Below are 21,351 nucleotides of genomic sequence, written 5' to 3' on the forward strand. Positions count from 1 at the left end.
CCACGGAGGAAAACTCCGTGTTGCCTAGACCACGGCCCTTGCCCAACACAAGTTATAAATTCGGGCACCGCCGGAAATCGAACCCGAGACCCCAGGATTACAAGGCCAGCGTTCTAACCGCTAGACCACAGTGGCGGTAGAAACACTTTTAGTCATTTAAAACTCTTGCTAAAAGTGTTCCTACGTATTGACTCATCTATATTTTTAATGGTCTCGATAGTAGCAAAGCCACGCGACAGCTGTTTCGTTTAGAGGAGAGAAAATTACACAATTTGCTTTAAATGTAATTTAATAATGAACTTTAATTTGTTTGGTTATACGTAAGGACAACAAAGATTGGTATCAGTTGAATGTTGAAGATTCTGAAGATGGAAACTCTTTTACTATGCATTATGTCAATCTGAATCTAGATCCATCATGATGTTACTGCCCCTGTTATAGACATCGCGATGTCACTCGGAGCAGACGCCATCTTGACAGTTGTAAGGATTTCTGCAGTCGATTTGGAAACCAGGATGTGCTGACGTACAGGATTGACCTCCCTCTGGAAAGATACACTGTCCTTAATAATTTGATATCGAGTGATGCACTGTCTAACGATTTGTTGAGTCTCGTGTTCCTAACTACATGTAAAATATAACGTTGAATGACGGAAAATTTTTAATGGCGGATGATGTAGAAGGTGTGGTTTAAGGAACTACTCCAGACTTTGTTCTGAATTTAGAAAAATCGTAATATACCTGATTATCCACGCTAGGCTTCTAATACACAGCGAGGGTCCTTCGAATGCGATTTTCGATAATCGATTGTAACTGACTCTGCGTAAAATAATTTGTTTATTTAGCGATAAATATCTCGATATTAAAGTCGAAACCACCGTGAGGGGCAGCCAGGAAACATCATGTAAACTGTTAAACGTAAGTCCTGTTTAATTTCCAGCAAGCTACATCTTCAAAACTTTCAATTACAGCCTCGAAATTCTGTACCAACGAAAGACAAATTGTAATTATAAACCAAAGTCAGTACTAGACTGTTCAAGGAGAGTAATGCTGTCAGATAACAAACCATTTGGCAGGTTTAGGCTAGATTAAAGGGTAATATTAAACTTAATTCGAAGAAATATGGTTTGGAACTGTATATTGGTTTCAAATGGTTTAGTAAGAGACGGTTCTGAAGTACATGGTTTCAAGGATTCTCTGAATTTAATCTGTTCCCAATTTCTTAGTTAACCTTTTAAAGCACAGCGGTAACTTACGTACCTCGCTTACTTACACCATGGAGCCGAGTCCTTCCTCAGAAGCTAACAGTCGCTCAGCCACTCAAGAATTTCGCAGCATTTTACGGAACACAAAGATTCATCACCGTTTTCACAAGATCCTGCCGCTGGTCCCTGTCCTGAGCCAGATTAATCCAGTCCAAACCACCTCATCCTATTTGTCTTATATCCATTTTAATATTATCCTCCCACCTACGTCTAGGTCTTCCCAGTGGCTGTTTCCTTCTGGTTTGCCTACAAAATCTCTGTATTTTCTCCCATGCGGGCTACATGCCCTGCCCATCGCACCCTCCTTAACTTTATCAGTCTAATTATGTTTTGTGATGAGTAAAACTTACGAAGCTCCTCATTATGAAACTTTATCCGTTCTGCTAGTAATTAATTTCTCTTAGGTCCAGATATTCTCCTCAAACACCCTCGGTCTACGTTCCTCCATTAGTGTCAGAGACCAAGTTTCACACCCATACAAAACTACAGGCAAAATTATAATTATTTTTGTTTATGTTAAAGTTTACGCTTTTAGACAGCGCACAGAAAGACAAAGGGTTTTGAAATGAATGGTACAAAGCATTACCGAAATTTAACCTGCTCAGTTACACGTATCACATTCACATGATTAAAAAACCAGTAAATCTGCATTTTATCCACAAAGTGGATTTATGACTTCCGTGTGTGATTGTCAGAGCAGACAGCCAATATTTCCTTAAACAGTTTTGAAAACTTATTTTTGCAACGGAGATGCGCTGTCTTCTTCAAAGGGCTTGATGTTTAAATAACTTTAGACCAATTTCGGGTTCATAAGATTAATTCAATTTCAGTCTGTTACTGTCGTTTACAAATATTAGGTTAGGTTAGGATTGATTTAGTTTGGTTTGGTAAGGTTAGGTTAGGTTATGTTAGGTTAGGTTAGGTTAGGTTAGGATATTTTAGGTTAGGTTAGGATAGTTTAGGTTAGGTTATGTTAGGTTAGGTTAGGATTGATTTAGTTTGGTTTGGTAAGGTTAGGTTAGGTTAGGATATTTTAGGTTAGGTTAGGATAGTTTAGGTTAGGTTATGTTAGGTTAGGTTAGGTTAGGTTAGGATATTTTAGGTTAGGTTATGTTAGGTTAGGTTAGGATATTTTAGGTTAGGTTAGGTTAGGTATTTTCTTTATATATTGATTTTGTTCTCCAGTCTTGCGATAAATAAACGAGCATTTAGAGACCAATTTCCTCGCTAGCGTCTAATATTGTGGGTTTTCTAGGGCACGGGACTGCGATGGGAACTCATGCCTTGTGGATCAGCCGACTTGAGGGTCCAAGGGTGTGACTCCCCTGCCTGATAATTCTCGTTCGCTGGAGGCGGGGGGCAAGTATCTTGAAGGAATAATTTGACAGATTTTGGGCCGGATTCAGGTGGCTCAGGTTATTGTCCAGTTGCGGGGTCCCGTAAACATGGTAACGAAGTGAACCATCGAACTCCATAAAACATTTCCGTGGGATAAGAGCCGTGGGTTCAATGCTCGGGGAATACCAAGTGTGACCTTTACTCACCAACAGTCACCACGCAGGTCGAACAACATCTGCCGATGCTGGGTTCTTGTGGAATAAATTCCCCAGGGCAAATTTGTTCCTCCATCCACGGACACTTCACATCATCACATTGGGTCACTTCTTGGCCGTGAGCCACCAGCACGAGGCAAATAGACGCGAGTACCAACAGTGTGGCACGACCCATCTGTAACAGTAAACCACCCTGATCCACGGATAACGAATGTCGAACGTGCAGTGATCCATGGATTTTGAAGTTCGACCCATCTCTCCAGAACTTTACACCACGTAAAATAGACCACAAATTAAGGAACATTATTCAAAGTTTATTAATTTAATTCTTCTCTTGAAATGCCACGAGTATCAGGATAACATTTACAACTCAGATATCGTCCTGCTAGGCCTCCATTTCACGACTTTCCGCTCGTAGGATATCGAAAAGTACGATTCTGAGGTCGAGTAGAATGGCACAACCTCCGTATCAAATTCCATCCAAATCCGCCCAGTGGTTCTCGAGTTGAATCCACTGAACACACACGGCGATTCCATAATGCGTTCTCGCTAACCACTTCGTGCAAAGCCCATTAATTCAAAATGAATAGTTGCTGATAGTTGAATTAGGTGGGAAATGTATTTACCAGTGGGCTTTTAAGTGTTAGTAATTACGAAACGTTCTGCACAAACAAGCATTTCAAACATCGCCGCATCTCATATTACAGTCACGTAAACAGAATGCACGAAAATAATTAAAAATTGAAGGTCGTGTTTTCGTCTCCGAATGTACTTGAGAGTTTTTGTCGGATTGTACGAGACGCGTACAGTGAATTTAATTTCGGTTCTTATCGGTGTAAGGTAACAATTCACATAAAATTCAAATCGAACTTGGGAAATTTCTCCAAACCTAATAAATTCCTACGTAACCAGTAGCGAGGAAAATTAACGAAAAACTAGAAAAATAATTTTAAACTGTTAATTTGACACCCGCGGGCTTAATAACTGCTATAATAAATCTGTATAAACATAAAATAAATGAATTTAAAGACCACTGAGATTGACAAAAATTGTAAAAAATACATTTAAAAATCTAATAATATTTTAATTCGATTATAGTGGGGTTTTTTCAACTGAAAAAATATGTATATTCTTCTTAATGGTCAGTTAAATCGCTTCGGATGTTTATGACAACGGCTCTTGTGAGTAGGCATACCTCGTTTTATTTCGCTTAGCAGATATTGCGGGGTTTTTTTTTTTTTTTTTTTTTTTTACAAATTGAAGGTTTGTTGGCAACCCTGCGTCGAGCAAGTCTGTCAGCGTCATTTTTCCAACATCACGTGCTCACTTCGTGTGTCTGCGTCACATTTCAGTAATTCTCGCACCGGTTTTTTTAGACATAATGCTATTGCACACTTAATAGACTACAGGATAGCGTAAATATAACTTTTATATGCACTGGAAAAACCAAAAAATTCGTGTGACTCGCTTTATTGCGGTGATCTGGAACCGCAATATCTCCGAGGTATGCCTGTACTCATGACATTAATAGGGCTCTGTTTGACTCTGCTGGTGCTTTGTTTACATGCTAAGTGGGCCCGTTTTTATCACAACATGGCGCGTTCTCAAGTTACAGATACAATATCTAAGATCCCAGACGCAAAAACGTATCTACGAATATGTTACATAGACAGTCATAAACATCCGACGAAGGCAAATCTTTGAAATTGGCCATTAAGCCTTCATTGTCACGTTCCGAAATATCACAACGCGTCTCGAATTTGCCTAATTCATTAGCACGAACTCAAGAACTACGAACAGGAAGGTTTTCAGGTGGTCTGGTCATCGTGACGTAGTCAAGATGAGAAATACGACATTCTGGTCAGAAAATCTTAAATAGTCTCTATTTGGCAGGTGAGATGAGCGGGGATAAATGAGGCGACAGATTTGGACTGGATTAAACTGGCTCAAGAATTAGGTACAGTCGCGGCTATCTATTAACACGGTAATTAAAAAGATTCTTTTGATCAGCTCAACGACTGTTAGCTTTTCTGGCAGGACTTTGTTCCTCTAGTCAGCAAAGACCCCTCCAGCGAACCCCTGGTTGAGAGGAGGGGGCTTCTGCTCGAACAGTTCGAACGACTTTCCATTGGCTCACCGGATGTGTCATTTCTTATGCACAATACTGACCTCATTTCCTATCTACCAGACAGGTTTTCGACTCGTGGGGTGTGCATAAGATTTCAGTCAACAACGATATAAACCTTTATACACTGAAGGCAGTTTAACAGTTTCTCGGATTACAAAGGCTTCGTAATTAACAAAAGTGGAAATATAATAATGGTAATTGATATTCTTTACGATAAATTTCCATTGCAATAAACTTATCTGCAAAAAAGAGACTATTCTCCAAATAAGATACGTTTATATAAGATTTTATTTTCAAAATCCCGTGCAATATGATAATTTAAAACCATACTAAGTCAACTGACAGTAGAGGGAGCCCTGAATACAAAAGTACACGTTGTTTTGAGATTAACTTTCAATAATTAAATCGACAAAATATTTCACCACACCTAAAATGAGACCTAATCATAACTCACACGTAATCTTCTTATGCACAGACAAGTACATATTACATAATTGTTTCAACTTACACTCAGGATTCCATTCTGACTCATTAACCCCACGCTCTGACAAAATGACGCAACGATCACATTTAAATAATTTTTTTTTGAGAGAGTTGTTTCTCGTTTGAAACGTCTAAGCCTCCAATATCCGGCGGATCTCACTAAGAACAAGTAAACTGTAATCTTAACGCAAATATGTCGACATTAATATTAAATTAAGACGAGGTAAGAAGTTGGTACTTACAGTTTAAATTAATCGAACGTTGCATTGAAAGACTTAGAATTAAACTTACTTTGAAGTCAAGTGAGATGTGTTCGTCCGCACTGGATGAAGTCCGAAACTGTAAGTGGCTTTGCGAGAATGAATCAACAAGTCACCTCTGTCTTCCTCGTCACTATAGGGCGTATCAGAATTTCTGGCCCCTTCGTGCGAGAGCAAACATATCGATCCAGAGAGGGCTAGTCAGTCTTCGTTCATTAGAAAGATAAAGACTGATGGCTTCGACACGCATAAAGGATACCATCTGCATGAAACGTTTCATAAACTTAGAAAATAGTGTAGTTGCGTCATATTGTGATTTATTGAATTAAAATTAAATTATTTGGCTATTACGTCAAATCACAATGTATTTAAAATAAGATAATTAAAATAATTAAAATATCATTCTTTCTTCCATATCGAATAACTGTTCCAATCGTAAATCGATTATTCGATATGGAACAAAGAATGATATTTTAATTATTTTAATTATCTTATTTTAAATACATTGTGATTTGACGTAATAGCCAAATAATTTAATTTTAATAAACTTAGAAACTTTTAGTTTCGTAGAGAAAAATGCCGATATTTTAATCCGGACAGTCACATGAAAAAATTGTTACAACAAGAAACCAGAGTCCGGGTAATTGTTTCAGCTGTACTGTAGTTACGGACAGGAAGCCGGCTCGAGGAGTCGAGAATAGCATAATCGATTATTACGAGGTAGGCGGCTGAAAGTGAACTATGAACATCGCGCGTGTGTGCTGTCTCGGATAAAACATCGCCCAGTTTTTACCCAGCTTTATCGATCATAACAACTTTTGTGTCGGTTGAACTGAACAAAAATCTATATTCAGAAGCTGCAACGACATTGTCCTGTCGCGAAAGTCTTTTAAATCTGAATGAGTGACGTCATCTTATCCAAACATCTGACGTCATCCTGCGTACGCCTCGCGAAAAACTCAGTCGGAAGGTTCGACTCGGATCGTTGCCATGGAGACAGGCGCTGAAAACCAACTCAGGTATTTCCAAGATAACGTACAATCTGAAGCCTATCTTTACCCTAATATATATCTGCCATTTCGTAAATTTTACCTAATAAAGACGCAGGTAGTCTTATTTTGAGTAATTTCAAAGAGAAAAATATTGTGTAAAATTTTCTAGTGCTCTACCACGTATCAGCTATGACGAACAGATACATCAGAGTTTACGAAATTACGCATTAACAATATTTCTTTTCTCCTACATTTGTGTTTAAGTTTGCTAATATTGCGACAAATGTAGAGAGGAGTTTTATAATTTCCGAGTATATTTTTTTCTACAAATATAACTCTTAGGCTAAAGTTCTTGAACACAAGCAAAGTGAGTTAACTTTCTGACATGACGTTTATAAAACGTGTCAGAACGATTTCAAATTGTGATAAATTGCCTGGTAGAATTTAATCGCAACAAACGTACATTTTATTCCAGAGCAAATAAGCAATCATAACACGACGTTAAGACCATGAACAGAAGTTCGTCGTTTGAAATACAAACGAAAAGTCTACATTTATAACAAAAACATTGAATCGTGTTTTTGTGACAGGCTGTCAACGACAAGACAATGATGAAATCAGTTGGTGCGTAGTTCATGTTGGCTTCTTTCCATCGAAGCAGTTGGAACATTTGAATTCAAACCTCAGCAAAGGGCACTTTAACGAGCATGAGATTACTGGAAACGCCTGTTCATTTCGTAAGAAAAATTCAGACTATATTTTCTACAAAAGAAGATACTTGTAAAAAATTTAAAAAAATATTTTAGATTCTAACGGCGATATGATGTCGATGTTATTGTTCTGTGCTGTGACGCCGTGTAGTATTGTTTACCGACGTTTCGGAGGTGGTTGCTGCCACCATCATCAGGGCGATGGGTACTCGGCACACGGCTCAACAATCCAGAAGACAGCCACGTCCATACTCGTAGAAGCCGTGAGAACCTGAGATCTCATTAAAATCATTTGCTTTCTTCATAATTATTCATCGCTATTCAACATAGTTTAGACTTAACACACGTATCCTAAGTTGTGATTAATTAAAATATTAATGATTCTTAATTTATACCACTTAATACTGCTGGTATTTTATTGATGCATTGTGAAATCTAAGACGCACATTCGATAATGTTTACAGACAGACATATGTTCGGAAACACGTTTTCATTAAGAGAATTGTGGGAGATGGATAAAACTGGCTTGAAATCTTGTTAAATGGCGGTTTGTGTCATAAACTGCTTAAACAATATTATTTAATATGACAAAAGTGGATTTAGCAAATGGATTTTAAAGCCGGTATACGAATTACATTTTTGTAATCCTTGATTAACATTATAATCATACTTCACGTAAAACCTTTATTTCATAGTTTAATTAATAAACCGTTAATTTAACATAATTCTTAAGCTTTCGGAAACCGAAATAAATTTCTTAGGGAGGGACCAATCAGTGCTAGGACTGAATTATAATATTAGTTCCCAAACTCCTTGAATGTTTCTTGTCAGAACCAAGAGTTAACCAACATATTACCTTTTTAAACTGGTTTTCTACGTACACGTAGCATAAACCGCGATCCACAAGACCACAATCCACATTCTCACCACCGCAAAAAAGAATCACAAGCCGACAGGTCAGGCGATCGGGGTGGCCGAGGAACGTCGCCATAGATGGAAACCTTTAGATGTTCAGACGCAGTCCTCGAAGTGTTCAGCGACTGCCGAGCAGAAAATTTCTGAAGTAATTAATAAATTGTACTTAATTTCGCTTGCAGATTTTAGCGACTTTGTTGATCATTAGCAGAAATGGCAACTCGGCGGTACTCGGCCCAGTTCCGGTGGAGTACCGAAGCATGGCGGACTGCTTGACAACAGTCAGCGGTCGATACTTTCCTGCCGGTCACACTCTAGTGTTCTCCTGGAACAGCCACGCTGAAGAAAAAGAAGACCTCCACGGCGCTGGAACCTGGGAGGTTGTTGAGACCAGCCTCCTGGCGAGACTTCATCTCTCCGGCCGATGGCCGATCCTTGCGTCCCGTACAACAGACGGCAGGGACAGACGCCACCCTCTTGACTGGGGCGACAAACACGGCAGCTACGTGATGGCTGTCTTGTTCCAGAACAATGACGAAGAGAGAGCCTTGCGTCATGCGAGGAATCAGATTGAGGAACTCGCGTGTCTCCCGTCTTGGAATCCCAGAGCCCGGTTTGTGATCGTGATGACGGGACAAGACATCCGGAACAGTCAGCGAGGACTTATTAAGGTCATACTGAAGGAATTATCGGACAAACAAGTACTTAATGCAATAGTTTTACTTAGACCGTCTAAACCCTTCTCTGACCTCCACGTACTCACGTGGTTTCCATTTACCCCGCCTTCAGGCCGCTGTGGATCTCTGAAACGTGTTATTACAGTAGACGCTTGGATGTCTGATAGTCGCGAGTTCTCTCTGAACAAAGATCTCTTCTCGAGGAGCGTTCCCAAGAATTTGGGATCGTGTCCCGTCAAAGTCTCTACCTCGCATTTCCCGCCTTTCGTTATATATCCGGACAAAAGCGATGCAACTATTTCATCTGTGGGCGGAGTCGAAATTGACATGTTGCGGCACATTTCTGAGGCAATGAACTTCTCCGTCGTGCTTCCGCCCAGGGCAGACGCCACAGACAGCAAGCTAGAAAACGGGACGTGGACTGGTCCGATCGGCGACTTGTTGTACCGTAGAAGTGACTTGGCTCTCGGTGCTTGGTGCTTCACTCTGGAGGACAGTCTGAAAGTCGATGGCACAAACAGCTACTTCGCCGAGGAGTTCACGTGGTTTATACCCCGTGCAGAAATGTACCCGCGATTCTTGAGTATCTCCAGAGTTTTTGCCCCAGACGTCTGGCTACTCGTCTTCGTGGCCATGCTGTTTGCCGGAGTACTATTTCACGTCGCTGCTCTCACCCAGACTGCGAGGGAGTCTGACGGCTACAAACACTTTACCAAATGCCTGTTTAACGCGTGGTCTGTGGTCCTAGGCGTGGGTGTACATGAAATGCCCCGGTCCGACGTCCTCCGTGGGATCTTCTGCGTCTGGCTGACGTACGCCCTGGCTATAAACACTGTGTTCCAAACTTACGTCACTTCCTACCTCGTGGACCCTGGCCATCGACATCAAATCGACTCTGTTGAAGAAGTAATAGAATCCGGCTCGGAAGTTTTCGTGGCCGACTTCTTACAGGATTTCTTAAGCGATGACTTACTGAACCAACTCAGATCATGGCGCAACTGTGGAAGCGCGAAGCAGTGTCTGGCGGCAGCCTCAAGGTCTCCTGGTGTGGTTGTGTTATCGGGGAAAGTGTTCGCCGAATACGACGCAGGGGAGCGAAGTGACGCATTTGACTACCACGAGTCCAGTCGCGATTTCCTCCACTCCCACATTGTAATGGTCCTTAAAAAGGGTAGCCCCTTCCTGGATCAGATAAATGACGTCATCAGGCGCTTGGTGGAGGGCGGGTTCCCGGCCAAATTCTACAAGGACATCGTCTCAAAGACGAAGTTGAAGTTATTACCAGAATATTCCGACGAATACGTCCCGATGTCCGTGCCTCATTTGCAATCGGCATTCGTCGCCATGTTTGTGGGGACGTCTTTAAGTCTGGTGCTCTTAGCCTGCGAGCTGTTGTTAAAACGGACGCAAGCACGTGAGCAGACTTAAGCTTAAACTTAATAACCTTCGATTAAACTGTTTCAGGTGTGTAAGTAGGGTCCGAATTAGTGAAGGAACTTTTATTCGTGTCAGATATTTCACATGGCTTAACTTTTCTCAAGACCTCTTCTACAACTAGCTTAATGTCAAAATATATACACATCTTGGAAAGCGTTAAAATCTGTCCTGGATTCCACCATCTTGTCAGCAAAAAAGAACAAAAATTGCGTAATTAACTAAGTAACTGACTCATCGTGAAACGTTAATAATCGCTAAGTTTTTCCTTTTTCCGAAATCTCCCCTTTTTTATATAAGACCTGAAGGTTCGCTCTTGTATTCGCCCCTGGACATGTCCTGAGGTAGGAAAATATAGTCGACATCTTCGAGTACGGATTTTCTTCCAGACGTCAATCCATCGCAAGCGGAATCACTAATGAAATCGCAAAATACGTCTTTGGTCCCAAACAATTTTAAAAACGCAGGCCTTAGTTAAATTGTGAAGAGTACAGGCATAAGAATAATAAGAAGTCAGATATTGAGAGCAAATGCTACGAGCCGTGTCTGCATGAGGGGCATGCAGTGCAAGGTGGAATTTGGGGTAGGTACCAGAGGAAAACTCCGATCGCCGTGGCCGGTAGCTGGCGTCTATCTGGCATTTAAAAGACGCTGACACCAACGCTAGTTCATACATTTATATGGACGGAGGGCTGATTAAGATCAGGGAAACCTTGGGTGAAAGTAATCGGGGTTGGGAACGGGATTCGAACCGGACACCTCCCTAGTAATGGTAAGAAACGTCATAACCCGATCGGCCACAAGTTCAGGGGTGTAAAATACGAAATCAATTTGCCAAAAATGATTCCTTCTTGTAACTTTGCAAATCAGCTTCTTTATATATTTTTATTCGCTTATACAGGGTGGTCTCAATGGACTCACGTCAAAAGTACCGTTTCACATATTAAGCACGTGTCAGACCTCATGTGACAGTCGCCATAAGCAACTGCGGTCGCTAGCTGGCGTAATAAGCAGCAGCAACTTTTTCAAACCAACAGCTTAGGTTCCTTCCATACGCAATCAGTTCCTCGTTATAGTCATCAAGTCGTCTGATGGACTGGGCAGCTGACGTCAGTTCGTCGCGGACTTTTTCGTCATCTTCCGGGATGTCCTGCCCGGCTGCAACAATAATGGTACTCCACAGAGCACATTCCGTCTAGAAACGCTTATAGTAGCTCATCCGGTCAAGGAATATCTTAACCGTCACGGGACTTAAAGGCCCATTACGAAATTACCACAGTAACCTCAATATCATACAGGGTGTCCTAAAAATACGTATACACAGCTACAACTTTGGTGGGCGCCTGTCAACTGCGCCACGATGACAACGGTGGTCATTCCCTAATTTACTGACTACCAATGTAATGGTTTACTTTGCTAAAATGTATTTATTACATTCATTGAATTTGTTTATACATCTTTCTGGGACACCCTGTATTTATCTAAGAACCGATTTAATATTAAACTGTTTTCACCAAATGGTAAATTCGCCTTAGAGTCTTTAGCCAGCTTTTTGTGTGCATTTCTAAACTCACGCATGCGTGTTGCGTGCCTTACCTATCCCACCCTCCTTCATATCATGGCCCTAATAATATTTGGGGATGAGAAAATGTAACACCCGCCCCACTTCGTCTAATTTTCGAATAGTCTCGAATGAAATGCCCCCAAGCACTCCACCTGAAAGTTTTACAAAACTGGTTCAACATCTTCATCACGTGGTCAACACCGAATAAACAGCCTTGTTGCACTGAACGTACTTTATAAAAATTTATCGATCTATTCACCATATAAACAGCCGCATTCGATTTAGTTTTAAACTTAATGCTAATTTTAATTTCAACTTAAATGTTATTTTTCCAGATACATAATTGGCGTGTTACATCACCAAAATGACCTGAAGATGAGTTTATATCAACGAAACATACCACAACTAATAACCTGACTGAGATTTTAAGTTCAAACGCCGTGTAATTTACTAATTTACAGACGTTTCATGGCCTTGATGATGGAGGCAGCAAGGACCTCCGAAACGTCGGTGAACTTCTACCAGATTACACGCCGCAACAACCCAGAAGACAGAGATCGTCATTTAACTTATTGCTTTAAAATTTTAATCATTCAGTATTTAAAGGAATCGATCGTAAATATGAAGGTCCTCACTGTCCTTGGTTCTTAACTAAATTGTCGCGTTGAATGAAAATGTTTAAACAGACTGACGACGACAGATGCTCACAGTTTCGAATGCGGAGGATCTCTTCCAACAGCGATGCGAGGTTGGTCAACTTGCTATGCACTTCCACCCTCTCGTCCTTGGCCTTCACGATGATCGGGTGGTCGTGCCTCAGCTCCGCGAGGATGTCCGCGAAGTCCTTCGACGAATCTGGTAACAATTCAGCAGTAGCGAACAGTGTCGCCAACATTCGCGGTCTCACGCGACAATTGCAGAAAATTTCATCTTCAATTGACTGACGAGGCGATGTCGAGTTTCGTCGTCGGTTCAAACAATCGAACAGCTCAATGAAGCGAACGGAAGGACGGGAGACGAGGACAGAACAAAAAAGACAGAAAAAGAGCAGGACGGAGGGAAAGAACGCTAAAGTGTAGACAGAAACGAAATGGAACGAGGAAGATAAGAAAGTGGGTTGTTATGTTATGTTATGTTATGTTATGTTATGTTATGTTAGGTTATGTTAGGTTATGTTAGGTTATGTTACGTTATGTTAGGTTATGTTAGGTTATGTTACGTTATGTTAGGTTATGTTAGGTTGTTAGGTTATGTTAGGTTATGTTAGGTTATGTTAGGTTATGTTAGGTTATGTTAGGTTATGTTAGGTTATGTTAGGTTAGGTTAGGTTAGTTTTGAAAAGAGAAGGAAACACAGAAAGATAAGAAATAAAGAAAGCAAGACATTTTCGGGAATAACTTATAATAAACCGTTTTCTTATACGAATTATTTGGTATTGTAATCTTACGTTGTTTTTAAACGGGCGTAAGAAACTTGGTCTCCGTCCGTACGTAAACAACACAGACTGAGGGTGTGACATCTTAACTTGCCGCTTACTTAAGAACAAGGACAACTTTGCCGTTTTAGAATGTATCACGTTCGTGGCGTGCATTTGGCTCCAAAGTGTACTTACCGTTCTGAAAATCCGCACGCAACAGCGCCACGCACTGAAAGAAACACAAACTTTGTTTACGAAGCTGTCGACAGGATCAAAGGTCCTAAATCACAATTCGGTTTCTCTTAGGCTTAATTATCATTTTTCTGTTGTATTTATCAGGAAATGGGAGACTTCCTGATGATCACCACCTCCTAGTTTCGTGATGTGAAGTGTTTTATAATTTTTTTAAAAATAAAACATTATATTTTTCCTTAAATCCATTTTTAGCGTCAGACGACAGGACGAATAATGAATCAGAAAGGACATGGAAGGAAACGGTTGTATTCTTTTTGAAGACACTTTGCAGGCATTTGCCTGGAAGGTCTACACTCGATAAGCCATTGTAAAAGACCGACACACACGTACGGGCGGGACGAGTAATTGGGGAGTTCAGGTGTCGGGTCGGGTGTTACTTTTTACGAGCTCTCTGGCACTTCGTAATCTCTCTTCATTAGCTCTGAGAAATGTACGGTAATTATTAAGCTACATCACCTGAGGGCTTTCAGTCCGTTGTACAACTCACCGAGATTAATGCACCGAGGAGTTGGTGAAACAGCATTTCGTAAACAGCGTCACGGAAGCTGTAAATATGTACGGAGTCGTAAATTACGGCAAGTGAGAGCAAGAAGATTCTTTTTGAATGACGTAACAAAACAAGAGTCCATTCACCACAAAACCTGAACAAAACCAAACAAGAGGAAATTATACATTTGTAAAGTATCAGAACCCAGAGAATAAGGCAACTAGATCTTTAATATTATTCTGCGTGATCTAGACGCTAGACCGTATCGATAATTCCGCCATAGGTGTTCGCGTTACCTTCATCACATTGTTTTTAATCGGTGTTCTAAAACTTCCTAATGACCACCTTTCGAGAATAAATAAAGCCCAGGTTTAGTGGTCAAATTTCGTATAAACAGAAACTTAAAACTCACTCTTATATAAAACACAAAAAGACGTTTCGGGAAGAACTTGGGGATTCCCCTTTTTTGCTGGAATTAGCTTCCTACAGACTGTACTGCAAGCCACGAGATGAGGACTTCACGTTAAAAACGAAGTAATTTTACTGATAACGTAACAAAGTTAGTGCTATTTCTATCCGCATAACGCTTTCCCGATGTAACCTACAGAACAGACGATTCATCGACACGCCAAGACAAAAATTTTAACGTTATATATCGCTGTTTCTTACCATTACTTTCGTTCGAACATGGCCTCTGTTTCCGTAGACTGGTGACTCCCTCCTTTTGAAACAATGGCTTTTATATACGACCCTGAGTTTATAGAGTTTTCCTTAGCAGCGGGTATTTTACAGTTCAATATCAGCTCAGCACGAAACTTACTGACAACTCCACTTCAAAGCGATAACAAGTTTACGTACAAAAGTGGACGGACATTTCAAAACTACAAAACTCGAAGGTTCGGACATTATTGTACATTCAGAAAGTAATAAAAAGTACTTCATTTGAACAAGTTCTCGCGTACAGACCATCACCTCGAACCTAACCTAACCTAACCTAACCTAACCTAACTTAACCTAACATAACATAACCTAACCTCGAACCTAACCTAACCTAACATAACATAACATAACATAACATAACATAACATAACATAACCTAACATAACCTAACATAACATAACCTAACCTAATCTAACCTAACCCAACCTAACATAACCTAACCTAACTTCTAGAACGTCTAGTTGGCGTATTCATTACTCTATAAACTAGTTTTTCTCTGATGAACAAGAAATGTATCAGACGTTCAAGCAATCTCCTTACTTTTCACACTACATTGTAGAAACCTAACTTATCCTTTTGGATTTAACACCACGATGTCAGTTTATTAACATGACGTCACTCACCGCGACCAAGCGAAGGGAAAGGTTTCCTTTGGAAAACGGTCAGACTTAGAACAGGCGTCAGTTCATGAATGTAGGAAAACATCTGTCGTCCAATCGAGCAGACAACTTTTCAAACGAGTTCTTTTCTACAAGATATCAATTTTATTATAACAATCCCATCTCTTCAACAATTACATAAAGCGTCATGAAAATCGTTCTTATTTGACAACAAAGGATTAACAATTGTAACTTGGCGCGTGAAATTTAAAATCATTATGAACCTAAAGCGTTGAAGACTAAGCCTTCGGAAATATGTTCATCGCCAGTGCATAAAATCACGTAGATAAATCACTACATACTTCCAGTGAAATCGTTTCGTAAACTAGAGACGCATTTAACAGGTAAAACCAAATTGCAGAAACTCTGTACGGAATTTGATGAGATTTGATACACCAATGTCGTATAAACTGTGATACCAACATGTAGAAAGGACAAGTTGGTAGACCTAGATGTAAATATAGAACAAAAATAGCATTAATAATGGCCGGAGATCCAAATAAACGAGGTGAGACTGAAGCTGAATGGGACACATCAGCTTCTGGACCGACAGAAACAAACCAAAATTTGATTCACGTCGAAATTAAGAGTCATTAAGAGTATTTGGGTAATTCTTGCTACAATTCAGTTCAGAACCTTTTGTGTTTTCGTCTGCTGTACAAAAAAAAAACGTAAACATTATAATAAACAAAAAAATTATAATTTTGCCTGTAGTTTTGTATGGGTGTGAAACTTGGTCTCTGACACTAAGGGAGGAACGTAGACCGAGGGTGTTTGAGGAGAATATCTGGACCTAAGAGGGATTAATTACTAGCAGAACGGATAAAGTTTCATAATGAGGAGCTTCGTTAAGTTTACTCATCACGAAATATAACGAATCAAGGAGGTACGATGGGCAAGGCATGTAGGCCGCATGGGAGAAGAGTAGGAATGCATACAGAGTTTTGGTGGGGAAACCAGAAGGAAACAGCCACTGGGAAGACCTAGACGTAGGTGGGAGGATAATATTAAAATGGATCTAAGAGAAGTAGGATGGGGTGGAATGGACTGGATTCATCTGGCTCAGGATAGGGACCAGTGGCGGGCTCTTGTGAACACGGTGATGAACCTTCGGGTCTCATAAAATGTTGGCAATTTCTTAAGTGTATGAACAAATATTTGCTTCTCAGGAAAGACTCGGCCCCACAGAGTAAGTGTTAATAATGGCGCATGATGAAACATCGTGAAGGCATGGATTGGACCTAAGTGTCTCAGAACAGTGTCAAATCGCAGGATTTTGTAAGTTCGGTTATGAACATTCAACTTATTAAAGGAAATCAAAGATTAAAACTCGTTTCACGTGCTGGGTTTATGAACTGAAAAATATTTACGTAAACAAAATTAGTATTTATTTTGTGGTAATATCCATAAATTCAACCTATGGGCATACAATCTTATACAGGCGTCGAGTTGGTAGACATTCCAGAAAAACGTCTGACTTCACAATGGCGTGAACCGATATGTCACGTGATTGATAGCGACCTAAACACGCACATAGGCCCTTCCATATCATGTGTGTATATATATATATATATATGGTTCCACCTAAAGCAAGATTGTCGTAGTCCATCGCTGCATTCCTTTAGCCAGAGTACAGCAAGCGGAAGTCTTTCTTCGACAGCGGAATCATGAAATTGTTGTTGGTAAGTGCACTAATTTCTCATACGTGAGGTTTTATCATTAATCTGTAGGCAAACTTGAATAAAGTGTAAGAGACGCGAGGTTTTCGTGGCGGTCAGAATCTCTAGTTCCGAGTTGTACCTCCGGCATATGACGTCTTTAGCCCTGAAGAAGGAAACTCTTTGTATCTCCGAAACCTTTATATCTACCACACTGCGTTACAAGGCGTAAGACCGACAGCGACAAAGCTACTTCGCTAACCTACTTCCAAAATCGTCACTACATTAGCTACTTAAAAATATCAACATTAAAATCTGCAAAAATACTTCGAATTTGGGAAGTTGCCTTTTTGAACGCACGGGAACACAAACACAACATTTCAATCGGAAAAAACTTATTAAAAGAGATCATTTGGAAGTATAATATTAAAAATGTGAAAATTATGTGGATCACGTTTAAAAAACCGACGGGCTGCTATGGAAACGTCGACGTACAGAATGTCAAAAAAAAAGCGTTGTAATACGGAATACTACACTTGTTATCTATCTACCTCCATGTGTTGTGTTTACGAGAGGAATCTAGTTCGGTATGCGCTTAATAGATGGCTCTCGCACTCACGTGATATCAGCATCCATTACGAAATTAAGTATAATTAAATGACACGTGAAAGTGTTGTAAAATAATGAGAAATTCTTTCTGTTTCAGGTGGTTACAATGTTCCTGGTGTACGCGTACACCTCTGCAATCTTGCCTCATTGTATAATTCCGTGTCTCCCACACCCATGCCTCGATCTCGTCCTCCCCGACTGCTTGGAAGGTCAGATATTTCTGCCTGCACAATACAACTGCTGTCCTCGGTGTATCAACGTTACCTTCGGTTAGTGAACGGCAAAATACCTAGGAGTTAACAGACAGGCCATTCCACACCAAATCGAACATTATTTAACCGTCTATCACACCATCATCCATTTCTTTTGGCTCGCTGTAGACTTTAAAGTGTAATCAATAACATCTTCTCGGTTTGTAAACCACGTGAGATTGTTAAAATCGCCGACGTTTAGGGACATAATGTGTCTGAAACGTCGGCTAATATACCGAGATTATTTTACAAACCTTCGCGTCTTCTGTTGGTTTACATGTTTCTCAAAATAGATGTCACTCTGAAGCGAAAACACGAAAAACACGGAAATATAATAACAGAAAATTACATAATCAGGGACTCAACACCTTTTAATCCGAACATAACATTTAAGGTGATGACAAACATTATATGAGAGATCCATATGACATTCAGGGCGGACAGATATTCGGTATTTCAAAAACGAATTAAACTATTATAATAAGTGAAAAATATGTTATTATTCTAGAATTTTAACATTATATGTACTCCTCTGTTTCAGAACCCCCAGTGACATTGCCATGAGACAGTGCATCTCCTACGAAATTTGTTCGTTTTCCGTCAGTTCCGATGGACATCACACTCGATATTCTGTTGCACCCAGATTGAATTTAAAATAAAATAAAGTTGATAATCATGACGTCACTTTTGATCCTGATGATAACTTTCAATTAATTCTATAGCGAACGTTTGAGGAGATGATAAACTTATTTGTTATATTTATCCTAGTCACGGAAATAAACCCTTTTTGAGAAACTTTATTCGAAATTGTTTTGAAAATGTATTCGTGTTCTTACGTAAATACAAATTGAAATTGTTTTGACAGAATCCTTTAAACTCTCCAGTATCAATGAAATGTAATTAAATCGATTTAATAATTTCGAGTTCTCTCATGCACAGAGTGGTTAACCTTACTAATCCACACCACGACAACTCAACAATTCTAGAAACTCCCTGTTCACCCTCTCGGTCCCGAAATTATATCCGTACCCATATTAAAATTTGGTCTAAGAAAACAGAATATTAAAAAATCGCCCTGATGACGGAGGCGGTAAACTCTTCTGAAACTACAGTCATTGTACTCTTCGGTGTGAGAACATTAAATATCACAAGCAAAGACTGATGACCACAAAATAAAGACAAACAGTCGCATTCTGTTCCAGCAAAACAGAACATAATTCACATCGTCACATACAGGGTGTCCCAAAAACGTTGGACACACAGCAACGACTCCGGTGGGCTCGCCTGAGTCAGTCAGCTGCTGCCAAATGTGCCACGAAGCTACAGGTGGCCAATTTGACTAACTCATTAATTACTCCAATTAACGTGACAATTAAAACACCCAGTTTTCGATATTCAAATCGTAGAGTTACGAAAACACTTTCTCAAAATATCAGGTCTTGTCCTGTCAAGGATTCTGGTACGACGACGAAGACATTCAACAGAGGACAATGTTTTTGAAGGCCATCACGTGGGCGGGGTAAATTACCCGGCAACGCGAGCTTAAACGTGTTCAAAAGAACTCCACGTCTGTGCGTGGTTGTGGGAAAACAGACGATTAAAAATATGTTTTAATCTTTAGCTCGGAATTAGTTAAAGTATGAAAGACATTTGAAAGTAACAATTAAATAAAACTCGAACACAGAGGCCTGGCATCGCTGCCCCATTTTACTTCCTAAAACTGACGAGTGGGGTCGTCTTCCCTAGCTACACGTTCCGACATGTACAACTTAATAATTCGGTTTCAGGAAATACAATAAAATTCAGCTCAACTTTCCACTGCGAGGACCATTACAATTCACATTGTCCCCAAAATACATTTTGAACTGAGTGATAAACATCTTACTCACCGACGCCCCCAGCGTCTATCACGAGATGCGTTGAGATGCAGCGAGAGTTTTTGCTCAGTAATGGCGATCGTCACTATAACATTATGTCACAGCCTCAACACACAAAATATTTTATCTTTACACACACACACGCACAGTTATAAGAGCTTAAACAACCTGCATCTTCTCTTCCAAAAACAGAACGTCACAGTGATTTATAAACACATTACATCATGTCCAACCCCCGCGACCTATCTCGACGTAATGAGGTTACCTCCTGCCTTAACCGCACTACAGGAGCAAATGCTAAACGGGGTTATGTTTACGTCACTGCTCTAATAATAATATTAGATTAATACAACAAATGTACAGCATCTGTTAATATTATGAACTCACATTATAGTGTAACGCGTTTTCAATTACTATTTGTACTTACAAAAACATTTAGATTCTCTCGCCGCCATGTTAATATTCCAAGCGCCATCTTCTCCCAGTTGTCTTAGTTGAAAAAACAAATGAAATTACGACTGCGTTCATTGCTAACTCCGTGCATAACAGGACTAGGGGACATGACGAAATAAGTCAGGATTATCGCAAAATTTTGGTTTTTTGTACGTATTATAATAGACGGCACATTTAAATATGCTAATGTATATGAAAGTAATTTTAATGTAATGTGTATGGAAGTAATTTAAGAATCATAAACACGGATAATGTTTAACATTTGAGTAATAATTCCCACAACATGTATCAGCAAAAACAGGCCTATCTAAATTTTCGCTATTAACACGAACACAGTCGTAAATAAACTTCAAAATTCTGTAACAAGTTCCATATTCGTATTTAAGAATTCAGGTTCTTCCTCAAAGAAAATACAAGTCTTCATCATTACAAGGATTAACTGATTTATGTTATTTAAAGAAATACCAGGTGTTTGTTCTAATCACTTTAACACCGGGGATAGGAAAGATTTTCCACTACAACGCGGTGTCTAAACCCACGAGAAAAAATCCGATAGTTTTACAATATTTTCAAAATTCACCGGCCTACAGAGAATTTCTAATACAGTCGGAGTTAAACTTAACCAATTTTGTTTGCTTTGAAGATGGCCGCCTCCTTCTGGGTCGTAATTCAAAATACACGAATGCATTATTTGCACAACGTACATAAAAGGAACGCACAATGAGGATGTCGTGTCTGCCCGTCGTCACTGCACACGTTTTATGTAAAAAAAAACACACAAAGTGTAACTGTAACCTATTTTTGTGGTAAAATTTGAAGAAAAACTAATTAGAGTTTTGGAAGAATTACAGTTCAATAGACAATTACTCAGGCGGGATCTATGGGAGATAGGAGTTGAAGGAGACTGGATTTCGTTGGCCCAGGACAGGGACCGGTGGAGGGCTTTGGTTAATTCGGTGATGAACCTTCGGGTTCGGTAAGCCAT

General features: G+C 39.9%; 3 protein-coding genes across 8 annotated transcripts in view; 1 reads left to right on the top strand and 2 right to left on the bottom strand.

Annotated features, from left to right (window-relative positions):
* Positions 1-19,992, bottom strand: part of LOC110831796 (protein takeout) — a gene marked incomplete at its 5' end in the record, with an annotated part of 98,255 nt that extends 78,263 nt beyond the window's left edge. Inside the window, one exon of the mRNA XM_022068201.2 lies at positions 19,926-19,992. Coding sequence (XP_021923893.2) covers positions 19,926-19,992 — 67 coding nt within the window. The remainder of the gene's footprint in view (positions 1-19,925) is intronic.
* On the bottom strand, positions 272-14,842 carry LOC110831797 (uncharacterized). 3 transcript variants are annotated; one of them, XR_015537414.1, is made up of 5 exons: positions 14,140-14,276; positions 13,593-13,626; positions 12,689-12,835; positions 2,809-2,992; positions 272-544 (listed from the first exon to the last, which is right to left on the bottom strand). XR_015537414.1 is itself a non-coding variant. In XM_087357170.1 (5 exons), exons 2-5 carry the CDS (start codon positions 14,173-14,175, stop codon positions 11,411-11,413), a joined length of 381 nt encoding a protein of 126 aa, XP_087213296.1. In that variant the 5' UTR covers positions 14,176-14,197; positions 14,809-14,842; the 3' UTR covers positions 11,283-11,410. The 3 variants fall into 3 exon arrangements, 2 of the variants coding, with proteins under 2 accessions (XP_087213296.1, XP_087213295.1); XM_087357170.1 differs by lacking the exons at positions 272-544; positions 2,809-2,992 and adding exons at positions 11,283-11,574; positions 14,809-14,842 and having other exon boundaries at positions 14,140-14,197; XM_087357169.1 differs by lacking the exons at positions 272-544; positions 2,809-2,992 and adding an exon at positions 11,283-11,574.
* On the top strand, positions 6,469-18,955 carry LOC110831790 (glutamate receptor ionotropic, kainate 5). 4 transcript variants are annotated; one of them, XM_022068186.2, is made up of 5 exons: positions 6,469-6,707; positions 7,271-7,417; positions 8,488-17,200; positions 17,883-18,054; positions 18,578-18,955. In XM_022068186.2, exons 2-3 carry the CDS (start codon positions 7,388-7,390, stop codon positions 10,408-10,410), a joined length of 1,953 nt encoding a protein of 650 aa, XP_021923878.1. In that variant the 5' UTR covers positions 6,469-6,707; positions 7,271-7,387; the 3' UTR covers positions 10,411-17,200; positions 17,883-18,054; positions 18,578-18,955. The 4 variants fall into 4 exon arrangements, with proteins under 4 accessions (XP_021923878.1, XP_021923881.1, XP_021923879.1 ...); XM_022068189.2 differs by lacking the exon at positions 7,271-7,417; XM_022068187.2 differs by lacking the exon at positions 7,271-7,417 and having other exon boundaries at positions 8,517-17,200.
* Positions 19,993-21,351: the final 1,359 nt, after the last annotated feature.

Source organism: Zootermopsis nevadensis, unplaced genomic scaffold (assembly GCF_977971745.1).
Source record: "Zootermopsis nevadensis isolate Lab colony 2312 unplaced genomic scaffold, Znev_1.0 Znev_ptg000028l, whole genome shotgun sequence".
In the NCBI taxonomy this organism is placed as follows: Eukaryota; Metazoa; Arthropoda; class Insecta; order Blattodea; family Termopsidae; genus Zootermopsis; species Zootermopsis nevadensis.